Source organism: Corvus hawaiiensis, chromosome Z (genome assembly GCF_020740725.1).
Source record: "Corvus hawaiiensis isolate bCorHaw1 chromosome Z, bCorHaw1.pri.cur, whole genome shotgun sequence".
Classification (NCBI taxonomy): domain Eukaryota; kingdom Metazoa; phylum Chordata; class Aves; order Passeriformes; family Corvidae; genus Corvus; species Corvus hawaiiensis.
This window is the reverse complement of record NC_063255.1, coordinates 47,442,481-47,465,031: the sequence shown is the minus strand read 5'-3', so window position 1 is coordinate 47,465,031 and position 22,551 is coordinate 47,442,481. Positions and strand designations below refer to the sequence as shown.

Here is a 22,551-nt window from a genome sequence, read left to right as displayed (position 1 = left end):
AATGAACTACAGCCCACCAGCAGCCCTCTGCAAATGTGGAGTAAAGCACAACTTCAGCCACTTTCACTGGGATATTTAGTGACCATATTCATCTGCTTGTTCTTGGCTGAGAGGTTGGCTGGACAAGATCCAACAGCTAGACTTATTTTTTGGGTGAAAATTATCTATCCACGGTTATCTACATCATGCGCATGGACATGATAAACTGAACATAGCTCTTCCCACCTTTTGCTGGAGTGCTGTTGGCAAAAAACATTCTCCTCCTTTGTCCTGCATCTTTTTTCTACTTAACACTGGACATTTTGACATTTGCAATTGTACTGACCTGTTCAAAAGCAGTAGCACACCTCTACTTTCTTTCCCAGCAGACTGTAACACCAAGAAAACAGTGGCGAGGCAGTCTGCCTGGTACCTTCAAAAACAGTTTCTACTTTCTGTCTCAATGACACCCTCCTGAGACAGTCATAGACAGAATGATGATGAGAGCTGTGCTTGTGCTGCAGGGCCAGGCAGGAGCCATCCTCTGCAACACCACTGAGCTCTTTGGGACAACCACCTCTATGAGGGCAAGGACATGCTCCTGTCACTTTTGGGTTCAAATGTCAAGCTATCCAAAAGTAGCCTGAATCAGGCAGCTCCTGTTTCACCTTCTAAATTGGGGTTTGTGTCTTCTACACAATCCATGCAGAATTTTTGGAACTCAGCATAAAGTCATTCACTTGTTTCCCAGCAGTTGAGTTTTTTGAGGACTTCTTGGCCTCAAGACTTTGGTATTTCCCAAAGATGACATGTCACTGAAGAAGGCAGAAGCAAATAAATGCAGGAGGACTTTCTATAGGAGGATCTGTTGGTCTTGATTCTACAAGTCCCAAACACGTAGCAGGAGGCACACAGTGGGGCGATGAGCAGAGACCAGAACAGTTCTGTAGCCAGAAGGCCACAAAAACACTCAGTGTGGATTTGGATCATGGGAGAGAAGCCAGAGATGCTTAAAGGCGTCTGTTTTGGGCACAAAATGGCATCTTTACAATGGTCCTACTTACCAGTAAAAGAGCATAAGGTGGAAAATATCAGCAGTTCCACACCAATATCAGAAAATGTCTCTCTGTGACTGATCACAACAGCTGGCATGAAAACGAGGAGAGAAAAAAAAAAAGAAAAAAGTAAAGGAGGGTGGAATTAAATGGTGCCATGGACGTTTCACACCATGAATGAAGCAAAATTTGGTAGAGGAGGGCATGACCAGAAAACCCACAGCTCCTTCAGGGACTGTCATGCTGACAGGAGCTTGTACGCTGCCTCTAGGGTGTATACCAAGGGGGCTGCCAACAGCAGACCTGAGAACTGCATGCAGAGCCAGGGAGCTCAGCCACAACTGAGGCCAATTACAAATAAGGGAGAAATCATTCAGACGGTGGTGTCCATCTGGCATTTAGTGACTAACCAGCCAGCCCTTTGGCCAGTCATCTTGATAGCCTGAACTTCCTGCTGCCCTTGTCTATTGGTAATTGTAATGCAGTCAGTGGCATTCCAGAACCCAGAATGTTGTTGTTGCTCCGAGTTACTATGCCGTATTTCAAATACAGCCTTGTTAGTTTAATTTTATTTTCGGTCTGTCCATTCCAAAGCACTGGGACAATTTTCCTAATTTTGAGCTGTCACATTAATGTGATTACCCTTTAAGGCTTGAGTTAGAGATACACTTCAACATGTGCTTACATCCAAGTACTCATCTATTCAGACCACTGGAACTACATACACACCTACAGTTTGATGCCTGTCTATCCCTCTTGTTTAAATTCAAGGCTTTGAGTACTGCTCTTTCATCTATTGCCTGATCACTTCAACTATAAACATTCAGAGATGAAGTACCTTCAAACAACAAAGCTGGAAGAGTCTTTGTAACTATACACCAATTGGCATGGATATCGCAGGAGACAAGCTTTCAAAAGTACCTGCATCCCGTTTTCAGGAGCACCTTTACCACTTCTAAGGTTTTTTTGTACATCTCAGATGGCGCCTACAGACATCTTCTGCAACCTGCAACTGGCCAGTAATTTCTTAAATTCTCATGTCCTGAGGTTGTGCACACTTGCCTGCATGAAGTAAACAGGAAAATGGGTCCCAGCCTCTCCACTACTACGGATATCTGTAAAGTTTTGGCCTTTGTTCTCATGTTTTAGACAAACTGAATTAAAATGATCTGTCAGTGCTGTAAACCTGAGGAGATTTTTGCAATGGTCTCACATTTATTACTACCCATTCTTACAAGAACTTACTTTATTTGAGCACCTTGTTCAAATACCAACATAAAAAATGTAGTAGGCACAGAAAGGAGACAAGGGAGTCAATTGTACAGGTAACACTAACAATGTTCATGGTTTTGCCATAACTCAGCTGAGGTTTTCTCCAGTCCAGGATCCTTGAGCATTAGGAATACTGCAAGACTCAAAACCAGACAAAATCAGCCGTTTAGACTTCAGGAAATCCCTGCAAAACTTCAGCCTCTTTTCTCAAGTTACATAGCAGATTTTTCCAGAGATGTGACATGGACCACCTCCCCTTGCTATCCCATCCCTTAATACCACCATTCCAGGCATAAAGATGGTTTTCACAGTCAAGGCGACCCATGTGAGGGAGGTTTGTCATAGTCATGGGATGCACTGAAACCACAGAAGGTGAACTAGTTTCTCATAACCAGCTAGCCCTGGGATCGCAGCCAGGAGCCCATCAGGCTACACTTGGCTTTCTTCAGCTTGCTGCAGGAAGGGCAGTGAACCAACTGCAAAGTAATTTATTAGAAAGTAGAGGGTTACCACACTGCTAGGTGCTTTGAGGTTCTCCTCTTGGACATTTACCCTTAGAAAGGCAGTCCTGTGCCACCTCTCTGCTATGATGAATGGTCAGCTTGAGGTCAACCATCAAAACACAGACCCTGGCATGGCTTTAGAAGTTTTCTTAAAGAGAAAGATTTGTAACTCTTTTATAACCCATCCTGTTCCACAGACACTCTACTGGCTGGCTTTTGTTCCACTGAACCAAATTGGCCCAGATATCTGCTTTATCCTGATTCTGAAGCTCTGCAGCTCTTGGGAAGTCTGGGGTCAAGAATTTCACCCCTCTGAGACCCACGCAGGCAGGAAGTCATCAGCTGACTCCTACCACAAACATGCAGCACAACGTCAAGGCAAACTTTTCAGCATTCCACAGTTAAAACTGTACTTCATTCCAAGTTTTCATGAGCCAGTAAGAGGGACTAGAAAGGCATTGTCACCTTATTAAACACGCTCTCCTTTGTTTTTATTTTCACTCCAGCTCTGTGAAGGTTCAGATAGCAATGACTCTGGTCTGGCTGATGTTAGGTAATGTGGAACAAAGGGCTGCAAAAGGGAGCCTCAGGTAATATCAAAGCAATTTTTCCCACTCATTTCTTCATTCACACTGCTGTGTAGCGTTCACCACTACAGCTCAGCAATAACATCACAGTTCCAGGGATCTCTCTGCAGAATTATAGATGCTGTCCAAGGACAAATTCAATCTTACAGTTTCTCCACAGCACAGAAAGTTGTCTAACACTGTATATGAAATCCAAAGATGTGCTCATGATTACCTGAGCAGCTGGGGCAATCTAGGAACTGGTTTGCTGTGATTTCTAGTTGAGACTGGAACAGCACCCAAGGGAGTGCAGCATCCAGGTCTTTTGTCCTTCACACTGCAGGTAGATGCCTGTGAGAGGTGTCTGATGAAATAAAAGATTAATCATGATATTCAGAGAATTAAAAAATGAGACACAGGCATTGTGTCTGGAAAGCCTGGATAGTTAATAGCTCCTCTGGTTCTTGATAGGGGCATGGTGGGGTTAGATGTTTGTAGGTGAAATCCTGTACCCTTGGAAAGTGAAAGCCAGGCTCTGGGTGGCAGAGATAAAACTAGAGCCATCAATGTCTAGCATATAGTCAGTATTTCCACAGGTCTCTATATAGATCCCAGGATGCTGTGGACTTGCTTCTTCCACCTACTTACCCACCTTCTCCTTCTCCAGGGGTGGTAAGCAATGTCTTGAGCTGGAATTCATTCATCATTTTATGGTATGATTTCATTCTTGTCCAGCTGAGCACAGCCAACAGGAAGAGGAACTGCACTTTGCTCATTGAGATGCAGTTACCACCCCAGGTCCACCTTCCCTGCACTTGTATGCCAGAAACTAGTGCTGAGAGTCTGTGAAAGGAATGGCACAGAGCTCTCCATGTGCCCAAGAGGACCGGAGGCCTCCCCTGCCGGTAGTAGCAGCACCACCCACCAGCCCAGCGAACACTCAAAGAAAACGACAAGAACAATAGCAGGAAATGTCTAAGGGTGGAAACAACAAACCGAACACAGCCCAGGTTTCTGGGGACTTCCTGATTGGCTTGATTTGCCTCAGCAGGAGCACTTTGGAAACCTTGGAGCTACCCCACCAGGGCAAAACCTCTCCCCAGTGAAGTCACTGTTGCAGTGGCTTTCTGTGCCATCGGGGTGTTTGCTGCCCAGCACAAATAAATAAACAAGCACAACGTAAAAGCACTAAGGTGGATCAGATGGATGAAGCAGGATCAGGACACTGCAGTCATCATGCTCAGGGTAGCAACAGCTTGGTGCATCTCTCATTGTTCCCAGTACAAAATCCGTGCATTCCCATGGGGCATGTTCCTTGCCTCGCATCAGCCTTCACCCTGGAATAATGAACTGTGAGTTCCTGTAAGTGAATGACAGCAGAGAACAGATTTGCAAAGCTCAGATCCAAGAAACTGTTTGTATCAAGAAACAAACAAAACAAGCTACAGCTCCTACTGGGTGTTCCCCTTCCTGCCCTGCAGCTCTTTTTCTGTCCCTGTTGGCAAGCAGTGCAGGGGAATGGATTTGTGAGGGTCATGTAATGTGGGGAATTTTTAAAGGGACCTAATGAAGTTCAGTGGCTGGCGCATACTGACTGTCAGCTGCACTATCTAGTTCCTTTGTCAAGGACTACTGAGGGCATTTACAGGTTCAGGCAGTCGTGACTAAAGCACAACACAAAAGGCAAGGAAAGCTTTGTTCAAAAATGTTGAAAGGAGGCAGATGGGATCCCTGTAAGTTGCAGCTTTTTATGATAGTTGTGCTTTAATAGCCAGAGAACAGCAGAATAATCTCCCCATTATAAAACTTTGACTGGGTTTTCACATTTTCAGTCTGAATTTTCTGAGGTTCATTTTCATTTTTAGTACTATTCTCAGACTAAATTCAGTCAATCACATGGTGTATCTCAGAATGCTGGATGCTGGGCAATGCTTTTTGCACCAACAAGTTGGCTTGCAAGCAGCATGTTCCTTGAAACAGCCTATTTTAAGCCACCACAACAGGAAGCAAGTAGATAATCCCTTGTTTGCACCAGAGGTCTATTACAAAGTCCATGCAATTCTTAGCAGCAAATATGAGTCAATTCAAAACAAAATCATGTAAATCTTGCATGTGCAGTGAGTATAATTAATAACACCAGCTAAAACATCTACTAGGGATAAGCATGGACTGATGTGCGTTTGGGCTCTATAGGATTGGCAAAATGCATTGGATCAAGATGGGGGAACAGAGGCAAAATGATTTGCTGGAGGCTACAGCAAGGATAAAATTAGGTAGCTGCGGCCCATGATTGCTGTTTTTGTCAACACTGCTTTTCTAGTTAATAACTGCAACATCTTTTCATTGCCATATGACAGAGCCACTTGCATGTGCTTCTATACTGCTAAAAGTTAAACATGGCAGGGGCAGGGAGGGGTTGCAAATAGCCCAAATGGGAGCTCTGCTAGGAGTGAAGTCCTGGTTCCCAGCCACTGACTCTGGATGCAGCCAGTGCTCTGTCTAAACAGAAAAAAAGAGACTCAGCAGAAGTCTGAGTGGAAATAGCCTGTGTAGAAATTTAAGGAAGAAAAGAAGGAGGGAAGGGAGAGAAAGGGAAGGGGAGGCAGAAAGAGAAAGAGCCTGTACCAGGAAAAAGTTTGTCTTTCAGTCTAGGTGTGCTCTTGAGTTCTACCAGGCGCAACTCTTGTACTGTCCCCTTTGCCCCTGCCCTTCACTGCAGCAGCCCATGGGTGGCTGAGAAGAACAACTCTCTGCAAGAATTGCTCTGCATGACCCTCATCAGCTCCCCGGGAAGAGCAGATGGGAGCACAGAGAGCACCTCCCCAGCTCTCACAGGGAGAAAAAATAGATAGTTGAGGAAAAAGCTGCAGAGACCTGAGGTCCAGGCAGAAGACAACATGCCCTCTGCAGCCCTAGCTAATGATGTTACTTTTAAACCCAGCCTCCCATGTGTTCTGCTTTTCAATGCAGCACTGCCTGCACTCTGAGTTTGCAGAATTTTATGGCATTTCTGCTGTAGCCCCTTCAAAAGAATGTCCCTAGGCACCACATCTATATGTCTTTTGAACTCTTCCAGGTACGGTGCTTGCACCACTTCTGTGGTCAGCCTGCTACAGTGCTTGGCAACCCTTTCAGTGAAGAATTTTTCCCTAATATCCAATCCAAACATCCTCTGGCACAGCTTGAGGACATTTCCTCTTGCCTTGTCACTTGTTACCTGGGAGAAGAGACTGACCTCCCCTGTAACATCCTTTCAGGTAGCTGTACAGAGCAGTGAGATCTCCCCTGAGCCTCCTTCTGGACTTTTCCCCAGCTTTTTTGCTCTTCTCTGGACATGCTCCAGCAACTTGATGTCTTTCTTGGAGTGAGGGGCTCAAAACGCAGCACAGGACTTGAGGAGTGGTCTCACCAGTGCCAAGGACAGGGCAACAGTCATTGCCCTGGGCCTACTGGCCATGCTATTCTTGATAGAAGCCAGGATGCCATTAGCAATCTTGGCTTGTGTTCAGATGGCTGTTGACCAGCACCTCCAGTTCTTTTTCTGCAGGGCATCTTTGCCTTGCTCATGTTCTGTCCTGAGCACGCCATGAGCCTTAGCTCATTTCTCATCTGACACTGTAAGTCAGAGACAAAAGGTGTATTCCTAGTTTGTATGTGGGAATCTCTTCAGAGAAAATACTTTTACGTTTGGTTTTTTGTGTAACTTCGGTGGAGATTTTCCAGGCTTCCTACCTTCCCTGTAAGTGCTTCTAGGTAACTGAATGTACACCTCCAGTATATCGGTATGTACAGGAATTGCAGAAAAACATCCTCCTTCCTCAGCAGCTTGCAGAGCGGGTACTGCATTAGGTCACGCATCCATTTTGGTAATACATCTGCGCTAACCTTGGGTAACTGCAGCAGCCAGCACTGCTGCACAATGGAAGAATGAGCACTCAGCCGTCATCCCCCAATTGCTCTCCCCCTATTTCTTGGATCTCTCCGAAGATATAAATAACGCAATCCACTGTACAGCTGAACTGCTGGCATCTGTTGCTAAACCTAAACAAATTTCATGTGCATAGCTGAGATGAGCCAACAAGCTGTTTTTCACAGGGCTAGCTGCACCTGTGTTGCTTTTTGGGTCTCTGGGTGCATGCTACTGTGTACAGGACTTCGTGCTGGGGAAAATTGCACGTGCAACCCTCCTCAACCTGGACTACATCTTGCAACACGTGTCCTCTGACTCAAGGTCCCACCACAATCATGGCCTTTCTGGAGCCTATTGCCTGTGCTCAGAGTGCCTGACCAGTCCCCTGAAGGATGCTTCAAGGTAGGAGCAAAGCACATCGTGATGGGGGAGAGGATTTTGTGACCAAAAGCCACACCGGTATGTTTTTCCCTCATACTCTTGTGTGTCCTCAGACATCCCAGGACATCTGTCCTGGTGCTTGTCCTGCCAATTTTAGTTAAAGCCATGGGAAAGCAAGCAGGTTTCTGCAGGATTCAGTGTCTTTCCTGCGTTGTTGCTCCTTCGCCTTTCAATTGCGAAATAGAGCACGTATCCTCTTTCAAACAGTCATTTTATCTTCCTTGCATTTCTCCTGCCATCCCAGTGAACACCAAACAATGAGCCACAGATGATGCACCTCTGTACGTGCAGTGTAAGTCCTGTGTGTTTTATGATGTGATTACCTGTCTGTCCAGACATTAAGATCTGCATGTCTGGTTCTGTGCAGGCCAAGCATTTTATGTCAGTTGTGGCTCATACTTCATTTGCTCTCATGTTTTGGACACTGGCCCATGAATCTCCAGAGGCAGGAGGCCCAGATCTGGGAGGGAAGAAGAGAATTATAGCAGTGGTGAAGAGGAGGGAGAAAACCCAGCTTCATCAGGAAGAGCCTAAATAGCCATTTTCATCTTACCTGGCTGGGCCAAGAAACCAGAGCATTTGTTCTTGTTTCTTTTAAACACGAATGCTCCAGAGGCTGGATGATTCAGAAGCCAGATGCTACCAGGGCAGGTAGCATCGAGGTGTTTGCTTGACTGATCAGGGACTTGGTCAGATCTGCCAGGTCCTGTCTGGAGCCTGGTGAGGAGCACAAACAGGAGCTTTCCAATCCAAACACTCTGTTATAAGCACATGAGAAAATAAGTAGACACTTTGCTCTTTCACCCCTTTGATCATTGGCCACTGCACTGGGTCCAGAACAGGGCTTTTTTTCCCCTCCATTCTCAAAGGAGGGTCAAGGTATGTACTCCTCTGCTCTAAGGGCAAGCATCCGAGGCATAGTGATTCACTGATTTCCAGTCAGTGATCTGCCATCTCCTGAGTCAGTGGGAAGATTTTAAGGTCGAAATCTCACTTGGCCTGGAGACATCTCCCATTTGAAGAAGACTGGAAGAACTAGGCTTAAGAAAGGTTTACACTGTCCAGAAACAAGCATGGGCTGTAAGTGCCATGAGGGCAAAAAGTTTTGTGTTAAGGTGGTATGAGGAAATCGTACTATGCTGAGATAACATCTTAAGGAGAGAAAAAGCAGCTTATGAAAAAGTGGTTTCAGTTAGAGGAAGAGTCACATCAGAGAGCTGAAGGTCCCCATATTTGGGAGATTTAATGCTGCATTAGGCAAACCACAGACAAAAGTTAATATGCAAACAGTGTTGATTAGGCAAGGAAAGGGACTCAATTGTATTACTTATTCAATTCCAGGTCAAAGAATTTCCATTCCACTGACACTAAGTCTTCTACATCCAGAGCAGGCAACATTGTAGTAGTCAAATCAAGGTAATGATTGTTGTGTTTTCCAGCTCATCTTGCTTAGCTCAAGAAGTCCTGTGGCCAGTGCTTGACTTGATTGCCTTGGTTTGTCTAAGATACCGTGGATTAACCTCGTCCTACACCAGGCAGATGCAGAAGATCATTATACTGCTCTCTCTCTCTGTCTACATATTTATGTATACATAAATATATGTATACAAAGTATACATATTTACTTCAGACAGCAAAATGAATTGTGAAGTTTTACTTCTCTTCCCAAGTTCCTCAGCTGGTACTAGGATGCAACTTTTTCCAGGTGGAGGGAATTGTTTCCCTTCTCATGTGTTCAGCAAGATTCACATGGATTACCTGAGCAACTCATTCAGCGTCATGCCTGGATCTCATATCCAAACACTGGTTGGTGATAATGGATTCCCAGTTTTTCAAGTCACAGAGGTTTTGCCTTTTCAAAGATGTTCATTAAGTTTGCTGCTCTTGAATTTCAACTGCACTCTTACAGCCTGTTGGAAATCATAAGATGTGCCCTGCCAGCTTATTTCTTTGAAAGTGAGCTGTTCAAAAAAGGATGAGGACTGCAAAAAGACTAAACTAAGAGGGATTGAATTACTCAGCTCTGGAACCCCATTTCAGCCTGCAACAGACCTGAAACTAAGCAGGTTTTTTGCCATTAGAACGGTCTGTGTGTCAATACAGAGTGACAGCCACAAATGGTCCCACTGGCTTCAGCATAACTGCTGGTGTTTGCTAAGAGAACTAAGCCAATGTGAAAACTAAACCAAAGATTATTGAGTGATTTCCCCCTCCCATACAGCAGACAAAGTGTACTGTTCTCAGCTGTGGCATGTAGATTTCAGGTCCAGTTTCATAGGCATGCTGGCTTACAGACAGGTTGCTGGTGCTTGGCAGTTGATACAGGTAATAGAAAGTTTGTCAAGGGCTGAGGTGCTGGACTGGGATCCAGTTATGCTTGTTTAAGAGACTTACATGTCTTTCAGGGGGACCCTTTGGCCTTGCAAGTTCATTTTCCAAGTTTTTTCTGAACCTGGGTCAGCTAACAGGTATCCTGCTGCCCCGAAAAGAAATGGGAATGAGAGGCCCATGGAGCAGAGCATTTTTGCCAGTGCACTTTTGGCACTGTACTTCCAGAAGGGTGAACCCTACATGTAAAGTTTCAGCTTCTGGTTTTGTTGTGTGGTCAAAAGCTACCTTTAAAAAGGGTAAAATCCTTGAGACAGGCACAGGTTTTGTATAGAATCAGTGTCAGCCCTCGGGCAAGCCCAGTTACCCCTAAACTTGGTGTTTAATTCTCTGTTCAGTAAATAGCAAGGGGTTGTTGCAGTGGTCTGCTTGTGACTCTGCCGTTTTAATACCAGCTGTAACACCTCAGGGTATTCAGCTCTGAGAGACCTGATACTAATTACTGTCTTATTTGTGGCTTTTATATCAATTTGATTCATGGTGTCAGTCAAGCCATAGCAAAATAATCAGTTAAAGTTGAACCATCCCCCACTCTACGTATTCATCCGTCACCTTTTCCCTTCAAGTGTTTACTCTGATTAGGTCTTTCCTGTTTTTCTCTTAAGTTCTGAATACTTGTATACTTTCCTTATTAGTGCTGATGAGTGTTCTTTTTTCCACTGACATGCCAGTGTGTATGCTGCGGACATAATTTTTATTACATTTCTGTTTTCACTGCAAAAATTGCATGAGTACTTCTCAGGTACAACCCAGAATGCATAGTTAGCACAGGCTAAAGAAACTGGTCCGTAAACCTGCAGCTACTCTCCTTGTTTATAATGCTATTACCTTCCTACCCTGAAAAACAAAACATTGCTAAGCCAAATGTAGATATCTCTAGAAGTCATGTGTCTGCTAGAGTTAATTAGCTGGAGAGAGAAGGCTGTTTTCTTGAGGCGCAGTTCTGCTGACTTAGGATTTGTGTGTTCCTATTGCAAACCAGTGTGACTCTGCATCAGCTTCTTCATTCACTCTGTGAATGCCCTGCAGGACCATGCTCAGGGTCTCTCCTGGGCTCGAGGAAAGGCACCTAGGGCAGAACAGCCTCTGCTTTTCAGCAAAGAGGAAAATGACAGGCCAGGTTTGTGGGTTTCAACATCTTAGCATGGGAAACAGAAGAAACAGAAGAAATCCTTCACCTAGAGAAAGTGCATTCAACACCGTCAGACTGGAGCACAAAACAGAACCCTGTATCCAAGCACAATGTTTGCTGGGTGCTGAGTGCTAAATGTAAATGCACATGTGTACATACCACAGTTCCAAGCCTTGCCTGCTGCCTCTTCACCTCTGAGATCTCCCTGCTTAACTCCCTTTTTGTCATCTAAATTACAGAATTCTCTCCTACCTGACTGCGCCTGTGGTCCATATCCCTTCATCTCTGCAGGGGAGTTCTTGTGCTGTTTCTGCCTCTGGTCTTCTCAGAAGCTGCACTGGCTGCCTTGCCCACACTCATGTAGTGCCCACTAAGGTCAAAATCCCACCAAACGCACAGGCCAGAATTTCTTTATCAGTCTGGTACATCTCCTTCCCCTGCAGTACTGTAAGGTTCTGGTCTGAATTTTTCAGGGCATGATAGCTACAGACTCTAAAAGAGAAGGTCCGTAAGTAGCCTTGAAATATATTTTTCCCCCCATCATTCAGGAGTTTCAAGACCCAACTGGAAGAAGCCGTGAGCATCCTGGCCTAATCATAGCTGACCCTACTTTGAGTAGGAGGTTGGGCCAGAGACCTCCCAAAGTCGTTTCCAGCCTTTATTATCCTAGAAGCCTGTAGTCTTACTAACCAAGGAATCAGGGTCCCCCAAATGACTGCAAAATGCTGTCCAAAAGACAGCAAGGAACCACAAACAGCATCCCTTCAGCTGTTTGTGATTCCTTCCTCTTCACAGTAGGGCAACATTGTTAACATGAGGAAGAGAGTCACTCATCTTCCTAGCTTACACAGACAGCTCTTCTCAGCCCCGCCAGAAATCCTCTTACACTCTCAGATGCTTATGGCAGCTATCCATTAGAGAGAGGTGCAGGACAGACAAGAAACAAAGCAGGCTTGCCTTTCTGAGTGACAAAATTTCCCATTTGTTTCTGTGGTATTTGGGAAAATAGGACTCTAGTACAATCACTGAAGCTAAACCCTTGCCCATGCCACAGCAACCCCAGACTCTCTGACCCAATTTTCTTCTTATATAAACAGTTTAGCAAATCTCAGTCATCAGGTAACTGCCCAGGCCAATGAAGCAGAAATACTAGCAGTCTATTTTATACCACTTCTGCCTCATCTGAATCTGCATTTTCTTTCTTAATTTTCTTCCGTACAACACTTCAGACATTGTAGTTGTTTATGTAACTGGCTTTATTGTTGTGGCCATCTTTCAAAGGCCAGCCCAAAATCTGCTCAGAAGCCTGCTGAGGAACAAGAGTTTCCTTGCCAGGTGCCAAATGACAATTAAAGCATATCCTTTTTAAACCGGGCTAGAAGAAAAGGACATTATTTGACATTTAACAGATTTACACAGGAAGAGTGTAAGGACTTTGTATATATTTCTACGTGTACGTGTGCACTCTGAATGGATTTATTACTGTTTAAGCCATTATAAAGCATGTTGCTCAAAACAGATGTGATACTAGTGCATTTCTTTTTTAGACCAAATTTACATGACTCTTTTTCATGTTGTTCAAAAAACCAGGCAGTTCTCCTTACCACTGAGCAATTCTGATTATATGAAACTCACTAAAAAAATAAACCATGCAAAGCAACCTTCAGTTTGCATGGTTTAAATTTTTGTATTGCTGGACCATATGAAAAAAGACAGCACAAAGAAGTGGTGAGGACTCTAGGTCCAAATTTTCCAGCAAGGTCTGTGGTACCCAGGTGGTTTACTCAAGAATATATACAACAGGTCACATGGACACTCTGACCTTGAGTATTTCTGTTACCTCAGCAGAGGTGCCTCAGCCCTTAGGCCTAGAGAATACAAACAAGGGCGATATAAAATTGAGCAACAATGTAAAAATTGTGGATACCAATGTCTGATATACGACCGCTGTGCTATCTAACAGATACATTCTGATGAATGACCTGTAATTTTCCTGCAATTTTTCTGCATTCTACATAGAACGTGGGAGACTCTCAGTCTACCTGTACTGATTTCAGTGAGGAAACGGCAATTTGCCTCCACAGGATGAGTTTTATGCCTTCTTATTCAGTGTCACACAGAAGATCTCTGTTCCTAACAGCTTCATCCATATTTCTAAATCCTGGTAGCTCTGTCTCCACCCTCTTCCTCTTTAGCAAGTTGTTGTCAGTATCACTTCTAAACGAAAGCAAAGAAGGGATACAGGAAAAAAAACCAAACCAAACAAACAAACCGAAAAAAAAAAAAAGAGAACAAAAATCAGAACAATAAGATGTCTTGTCAAAATAGAGTAACATAATGTCTCATCTGCCCAAGCTCATTTTAATGGTGAGGGTTGGCTGGAGCGAAGGAAGCAGAAACTGAAGAAGTGAACCAAGAGGGTTAAAACCAAAAGAGCAAGCAGTCAAAAAGCAAGAAAATATAAATCAGTTGCTATCTGTTCATGTGTAAGTGCACATGTGTGTGTGTTGAAAGCAAAGTTTCCCTGCAAGACCAAACAATGACAAACTTCCAATTTGAGCTGGTGTACAAAAAAAACGGTGACTTGCAATGACCCCAGATTACATGGCGTTTACTTACTCATAACCTTGCATCAAAGGAGTTTCCTCATATACTCAGAGTTTTCATTGTCATAAACTACTTACTAATACCCAGTTCATTGGAAAGAAAAAGGGCTTCTTTCCTCCCCCTGTATTTTGTCGTTGCTGACTTCTACACACTCCCATTTTTCAGTCTCTTCCCAAGTCATATAGCAAGCAAAATGTATTCGTTTACAGAATATGCATCCTGAAAATGCTGCTCAGTGACTCACTAGGAAAGAAGTGAAATATACCAGTAAACCCTGACTCTCCCAGCTCTGCAATTTATTTTCACCAGGCAGCACAGCAGAATATTTCAAATGTCTTTATCAGCAAGGTACAAATGTATGTGGATCTACAAATCCAGGAGAGAGAAGGAAAAGAAGGTACCTACCTGTTGACTTCTAAGTTCTTTAATTTAGCAGGAGTGTGGCAAATGCCTGACCTGAGCTACAAATGAATTTTTCACTTCACTAGGTATTTTAAAAAGTCAAGATAAAAAAGTCAAGATAGGAAAGGATATTTTGAAAAATTTCTCCCTGAATGACAACATGAGGGAGAAAATTCATCCTGTATCAAACTGTTCCACTGCAGCAGAACAAAATACTTAGTTTCAAATTTTTTGCATCTTTTATGTTTTATATTATTTTGGAGGAAAGATTAAGTGGATTGAAGTACCTGCCAACAGTTCATTTTTAAATTATTGCAATTAAGCCATTTTAACTTAGTGATGAGGGTGTTATCTTTGAGAGAGAAGTGGAAGTTTAGCAAATCACCACGAACCTGAGACTATTAAGTATTCACATTCTTCAGGAGAGCAAAATCTGCCTTTTTCCATCTGCAGCAACTTGAGCCTGTGATACTTTTCCCTCCCTCTAATGAGAAGCATGATCAGTAAGTGCCACAAATCTTTCATCATCATACAATTAAAAAGTGAGGAAAAATTTCCCAGGTGGGTGCCTAAAGTTAGACCCCTTCATCTATATTTAAACACAAGAATTTCACAAGAAACTCAACCTGTCACGTCTGTCAAAGAAGTAATTCCTCCATCTATCCTCCCTACATCACCTGCTCCTTACTCTCTGCCTTGTGATTGAATTAATATTAGTGGAGTCCTGAGCTTAGCAGGGCTGGGAAAGAGCAAAAATATGTCCTTTAGTGTGGATCAGTGTTCGGATCCTTCATTTGAAAAGTGGTGACAGAAAGGCAGGAGCAAGCAGCCATGGGTAAGGAAAGTACTGGGTGATGCTGATATGTCACATTCAGTATGGTTCAACAAGTTATGAGCAGCTACAGATCACAGATCTATTGGTAGGCAAAGGAAGTTTTAGGTAACTATCCCTGTCCAAATGCGTTCATCTTGGCTTATTTTATATACATGTATATATAATTTTTTTTTTCCCAAAAGTGAGAAAATAAAGATAGTAGCACACATAGAAGGAGGAGAGTGGGGGGAAAGAGGGAATATCCCTACATCTGCATAAATCATGTCAATAAAAGGAGGTTTGAGTTAAAGTAATGGAGAATCTAAGCTCTATAAAAGTGTATCCCAAATCATAATCAACACATTTTAAGGCATGAGGTCTCAGCCACTAGGTCTTGACAAGAGAAATGAGAGTGCTGAGTGTTTACTGCCTAGCACAGTAAGTTTATTTTCTGAACTGTCTATGTATTTTATTACCCAAAGCCTCTGGGGACCCCAATGTCATGCAGTAACAGTAGAAAGCACAGATAGATATCCCAAAGGGGAGTGGGCAAAGTATGGGTTCAAGAGAAACTCCTAACACAACTGGTTGAGTGCCAGTTTCCAAAAACTATTTCCAGTTTCATTGTCTGGAGCATGGAAATATTTGAAGACACTCATTCCTCTAAATACTACTGCATATTCATAGTTATATCCTGAACTGTGATTTCTAAAATGAAAGTAAAAATCAGATATGTTATGGGAATTGGAATGAAGGGATACTGAAGTGTATTTTTGGTTCATCTGCATATCCTTTTGCAGAAGTGGATAAGATAATCACTGTTTTTCTTGTAAATAGATCTGTCTGTTTTACGGATAATTCACATGCCCTTCATGTACTAGGAAATCAGTTGTGAATAATAAGAGTCAAAGTTGTTTCTGATGACATTTGAAATGTCAGTTAATACCTAGGAAACTCTCTCTCACTGAGCTAATTTTTATGCTTAATTTTTGTGTGTGTGTGCATGTCTGTATGTCTTCCACAGACTGGAACAAGAAATACAGAAATTAGAAAGTGAAGAATCACAAATATCTGCCAAAGAACAAATAATTTTGGAGAAACTAAAGGAGACTGAGAAATCCTTTGACCACTTGCAAAAGGTATTTTAAAAAAAGACACTTTTTTTAAAGCGTACTCTTAGCACCATTTGGAAGCAGCAGTTATCAATTTATGCACTTAAGGAAAGATTGAGGGCAGTTGCAGAGCACATAGCTTAAGCCAGTATGAACAAGACTAGAAAAGACACAGTGGCATCAGGTCTATTTTGATTGGGTTATCTGGATTTCCCCTTCCATCCGAGCTCTTTTTGAAGTGGGATTTCAGAGTCTATGTCCCTAGCTTAGGAGGGAAACCATGTGAGCTTTCAGCCCCCCTTAAAGATGTCAGCGGGATCCTGAGAGGTATTTCAAACTTCCCTGTTCTCATGGCAGCCAGAGATAGTAGCATTTGCCACAAATGCCACTTTAGAACATTACAGCCTGCGACAAAAAGCAGAGCTCTTCATCTAGTTACACCATGTCCCCCTCCCCCAGTCTATAATGGCACCTAAATACACGGAGCAACAAGCACAGTTACCCATTTAAAAATTCCAAAGAACCATAAAAGCAAGCCTAGCATAAAAATCAAGATGTAAAGCAAATTAAACTCAAGATATAAAAGGTTTAACCAAACATCTTATTTTTTCCCTCCACAGAGTTTCTCCCACCAGGATGGTGGTAAGTGCTTTTATATTATTGTATAGCTTTGGGTTTAACAAGAGTTGTTACTATAGCTTTGTTGCAAAGGTTTAAAGAGCGAGGTTTCTTTCCTTCAGTGTGTGTTTCTGATTTATTGCTAGAGCCATTACCTTTTTCTTTGGTATTTCTATAATGCAAGCACTAACCTCACTGTTGTGGTAAAACAGTATTGTTTTGGCAGAGTTCCATCTCTTCTTATGCTCTCACAAAGGGAAAGAACTGCACAAACAACTTAAAGCAGACATCACACAATTTCTGTGTTATTGACCCCTTTCACCATGTGATAGCCCTGCACTGCAGACTCCTCACCTCTCTGTGGTCAATCTTCTCCATTATATGTACTCATGCTCTGTTCATAGACAGCTAAATTTTATGAGGACTATTCCTAATCTAGAGGAACAACTATTAAAAATATATTACTTCACTGATGAACAACATTCTCCACGTGGTGATTCTTGCAGAAGGAAAACCTCACCTGGTTGGATGAGGATGTAGTAATTTCTAGCTTGTGAACCCAGTGTCATACAAAGCATCATCAGTCTAAATACTGAGCTATAAATTTAGCTGTCTGAGTGAACAAATAATATCCAGGAAGCTAGGGTGACCCTTGTAGTGCCACCCCAAGACCCTTAGGACCCTGGAAGGATGTCATGCTAAGGCACCTTGCAGATAAATGTGTGCACCAGATACTCATTCTCAGTACATGTCTTTGAAAGGACAAAATACTGAGGTTAAGAGTACCTCCTCCAGCTGCTGTCAAAGCCATGCCCAGCTGTATTGTGTATCCAGATGAGGAATATGTAGGATGATCCTGATATTAAAACACTGGGACAAAATGGAAGTTACTATGTAGTATTTGAGTTGACTTGGAGCTGTCTTCTCAAGGTGATTTATGTTACTTACTAAGGAGGGGGTTTTTTTAAGTCAAAGACCTAGTTCAGAAATTTTCTCTTCTGCTAGTAACATAATCCAAGTTTTTGTTAAATGCTATTGTAAGAAAAAAAAATTCCCATATAGTATGTTCCATGGTAGGAACTTAGTCTTCCTTCCCTCTGGAGGATTTGAACTTGGTTACCACAAAGTGATAATTGCAACTATTTTGTACCTATGCAGAGTTACACCATGGTCATTAGTAAGTTTCCAAAACAGGAATGGTGCCTGCAGGAATTAGCAACCAAAGTGCTCAGGAGTTTCTATTACTCCTGGAAGATAGAGTCTGTCTCTTCACGTGTCTTGTAATAGCAAAGGAAGCAAAGGAAGCCCCAGGTAACAATTATGAAGTGGTATTCTTCTATCCCTGAAGTTATGTAGCAATGTAGTATTTCATTGAGTTCAAAAGGAACACTCATGCTCTCCAGATTTTGCCTGCTTTCAGTGGATCACTTCCTCAGAGACTGAGCCAGAATTAAGGACAGTTTGTAATTTCTGAAAGGTAACAGAGAACTTCAAAACTATGTCAAAGAGAGCAACTCATGTGCAAGCAAAGAGAGCAGGGGATTACAACTAAGTGAACCAGTCCCTCTTATTTTCTACACCACTGGCTTTATATATCTTGTCTCTTCCTCTTGGCAACTGGTCCTTGTGGGCTGAGATGGGCCAGCTCATCCCCTAGGTAGTGCTGCCTTCTAGTCCTCTACGGATGACTGAGGCTGCAGGCTGTCTTTTTAGCCCTCCCACTGTGGGCACAGTGCAGCCCTTCATCTTCACGTGGTACAAGCTGAGCTGGTCTTCTCTATTCTCTCTGGCAGTGGTCTGAGAGGGTAGCTGATCAGAGCAGGAAGAAAACCTGCATAGCTGTGAGCACTTTGGTACCATAGATTTTTCCCCTCCTTCAAAACCAGGTAGAACTTACTTTGTTGCAGCAGATCAGCCATTTGTCTGGCAACATGTGCTCGAGAGGAAAAAGGGAGAAGCCGCTGGATAACCCAGGAAGGCCGTGTAAAGCACAGACACAAACCAACAACAATCTGTTCAGGCAATTTCTTCAGCTGCTGCCACATCATGAAAGACTCCCAAATCCATACATGTCATGTTCGTTTGTTCTGTGTCCCTTTATTGTAAATGCAGTGACAGTACTAAAATTGATATATCTCACCATTGTGTTCATGTGTATAATTTTGTGCCGTCTATATGGTGGTGACAGATTTTGAGCGTGCACAAAGCACAGCACAGAGTGTGTTCAGAGCCCAGAGAGGTCCAAGCAAAGGCTATAAGGGAAGGGGAGAAGTGGAGGTGAGCACCAGTGATCAAGTGATGCTCTGTGTCCTTCACAGCCTTTCCAGAAAAAGAGCTGTTTGGTAGTGAGCATTTCTGAGCTTGAAATCATCCAGGCACAATTAACACAAATTCCACATTTTCCAGGGTACAAACACACTGCCTTCATAAATCACCATGTAAGAGAAAGTAGAGCAGAAATGCTGAGGCTGGGAGCTGTGGCCCTGTCACCTTCAGTTGTGACTGCCAGCTCTGTGACAGCTTGCAGCTGACAAGCTCTCCATTAAAGAAGATCTGAGATGATGCTAGGCATTACATCATTTGTTGGTGCTCAGGTCTGCAGTCAAAACCAGGCATGCTGCAGTGCTCTGCTGAATGCACCTCATGAACAAATGGAAAGGGGAGAGTTCTTGCCCCATGTCTGTATGTTTATGTGTGAATGTATACATGAAATAAAAGGCACATGAAGATCTGATGTAACTCCCTTGTCTGCTGAATTTACCTCAGGGGTTAATTCATCCTCTGCAATATTTGGCTGTCTGTATGCAAACTTTATGCTACTACTTCAGCCAACGTACAGAAGCCACAATTACAGTAATTGAACAGTTTGCACAAACCTCTGTTTGAATTTTGTATGCATTAGCATATATTTGGCCAGGAAGTGGTCTGGGAAACCTGACCTGAATTGTTTAGTACCCAGAACATTGCTTAGAGACTCTTCTGGTTTTCTCTCCTCTGATCTTGACCAGCTGTGCAGCCCAGCAGCAAAACAGACCAGCATGCCCTCCGAGGAGTCAAGTGCAGCTCTTTCAAGAGTGCTTTCCACATGTCCTGCAAAAATTCATCAGCGATTGGCTTTCAGTTGTAGGCTTTTGATAAGTTTTTAATTCAGTCTCCATCTATAGCTGCCACAATTACAGCACCTCTGGCTACCTGAGTAAAAACCATTTATCACCACCCTTGGAGTGTGACATGTGAGTCAATTTCCTACCCATCTCACGCACCACTCAATCAGTCTCGGCCAGGAGAATGCTGTGGGAAATGGTGTCAAAAGCTTTGCTGAAGTCTAAATAAACATCATCCACTGCTCTCTCCATGTCAATAGAAAATGTTATTATGTTGTAGAAGTTGATTCGTTTAGTCTGTCATGATTTGTCCTTGGTAAATCCATTATGGCTTTTCCCAGCCATCTGCTTCATTTGGTTTGTAATGGTTTCTAGGAGGACTCATTCTGTCACTTGCCCAGGGTCAAAGTAAGACCATTGTGCATCCAGTTCCCTGTGTCCTCTTTTGGTCCATTCCTGTGGATAAGTATGACATTTTTCCCTCTTCTAGTCATCAGGGACATCCCCTGATCTCTGTGTCTTTCAAATATTATAGACAGTCTCCTTACAAAAATGTCAGGCACTTTTCTTAACACCCTAGGGTGTGGATTTATGTATTTATAGACAAAAAAAGGTATTGAGAAATCTGCTTTGTCACCATTGTTAGTGACAAGCTTCCCTGCACTCCTTACGCACTGGTCTTGTGTCTTTCCTTCTGCTTACTGCTCAAATACTGAAGAACCCTTTCTTCTTGACATTTTTTGCATACTTTACTCCTAGCTGATCCTTAGCCTTCCTGACTGCATCTCTGCATCCCCCTAGCAAGATGCTTGTAGTACCCAGTGGCTAACTGGCTGCCTTTCCACAGCCAGTATGCTGCTTTTTCTGCTTTTAATTACATCTAACAGTTCATCGTTAAGCCAGGGAAGTCTTTTATTTAGACTTCTTCCTTTGCCTTTGTAAAGAATAGACTGTTCTTGTGCTTTCAGCAGGCACTTTCAAATAACTCCCAGCACTCACAAACTCCTTTGACTTTCATGGATGCTTCCAGTGGAACCTCTCACAACTAGGCCCCTGGCATATTGAAGTTGTCCCTTCTGAAATTTAAGGTCTTCATCCTACTAGTGGTCTTCAGCGTTCTAAGCAGGACTTTAAACTCCACAATATTTGCTCACTGTATCCAAGGTATCATTGGTAGTTAGGCTACCAGTGTAAGTCAAGTAAATCTTCTTGGTTTGCAAGCAGTAAATCTAGCAATGTGCTAGATACAAGCATGTCCAGCCTGTATAGGAAAAAGGAGTCTTTAAGACATTCCAGGAACCTGATGCATGGCACATGCACAGCTTTTATTTTTTCCCAACAAATGTGTGGGTAATTGAAGCCACCCATGAAAACCAGGCTCATTTGGCCCAAGACTTCACTGAGCAGCCACAGTAAGGTTTTGTTTGCTTCATCATCCTGACAAGGAGGTCAGTAACTTCCTCCTTAGTGATGACCCCTCTAATCATGATCCTAAGGCACTAGTTAAATTGAACTGCATGGTCTCCACAGCTCTCCTCTATACATGCAAATATCTGTCACATAAAGTGCAAATCCACCTCCTCTTCTTTCTTTCTTATCTTTCTGAAAATATTTGTAGCCATCCATTGTGGTCGCCTCATCATGTGAGTTTTCCCACCAAGCTTCTGTGATTCCTCTGGCATCCCTCACACTGAGCACAAGGCTCTAGTTCCTCCTGCTTGTTGTCCATCTTACATACGTTGGTATACATGCACTTGAGGTGGCTGAACATAGGCTTCTTGCCCTCAGAAAAGGTTGGGGAGCATTTCTTAGTGCTCTGGTAGATGCACTCATCCACCATATTGCTTATGGATATACAAATGTCAGCTATGGACCCTAACCCACAACTTCTTTTGTTTAAAGCATGATTCAGTAAATCAGAGCCAGACTATTCAGCTTCTAGCAAAAACCTCCATTGATATTCTTACAAACATGGTGGGAGTGCCATAATCTCTGTTCTTCCTGATGTAGTCCCACGCAGCCCCAGAGAGCTTTGTAGGTGGAACAGCCCTGCCCTGGGAGTCAGTATTTGCAGCAGACCCACCTCTAATTTTACTGGTAGTGGACTTCTAAAGAGAATCCAGCCCCTGGAAAATTAATTTGTCTGACATTTGACCACAAGCCTCTGTGTGGGAGCTATTCTGAGCAGTTCTGAAGGATTAGCTTTGTGCAAGCGCCCTTGAAGGATTACCTTGCCCCATATGTTTTCCCTAGCACTTGTCTCTCTGTTAACCTGGAGGAGTGCCATAGTCCTAAAATTCATTTTGTTGCAAGTAGCACAAAAAGACACAGGACTTATTTTATGGCAACCTTAGAAACTAATAACTCATCAAAGATTGAAATTAAGATATTGAGTGCAGTGATTTCAAATGTTATTTTTGTTCTGTCTTACTTCTCACGTGAACAAAATGCTCATTTGCGTCTCATCCATTCCTTGTAAAATTAGCCTCTTATATCCTTTTAAAGGGGCTAAATGAAAGAGACTGTGTTGCCAGTGAGATAAAGGGAAATGAGAGTGTTTGCTTTGTTTGGAGTTGTGGGGGGAGAGACAATAACACAAGGCAGGAACTGGCAGAACCAACCGACCCCAACTTGTAGTCAAATACTCC

At 43.0% G+C, this 22,551-nt stretch overlaps 1 protein-coding gene across 7 annotated transcripts in view; it reads left to right on the top strand.

The window, feature by feature from the left end:
* Positions 1-22,551, top strand: part of PALM2AKAP2 (PALM2 and AKAP2 fusion) — a 271,083-nt gene that overhangs the window by 96,868 nt on the left and 151,664 nt on the right. For 6 of the 7 annotated variants that reach the window (XM_048292519.1, XM_048292521.1, XM_048292524.1 and 3 more), the window contains exons 4-5: positions 16,094-16,208; positions 16,802-16,823. In XM_048292519.1, coding sequence (XP_048148476.1) covers positions 16,094-16,208; positions 16,802-16,823 — 137 coding nt within the window. Of the gene's footprint in view, positions 1-16,088; positions 16,209-16,801; positions 16,824-22,551 lie in introns of all 7 variants that reach the window. The other variant, XM_048292525.1, reaches the window with a different exon arrangement.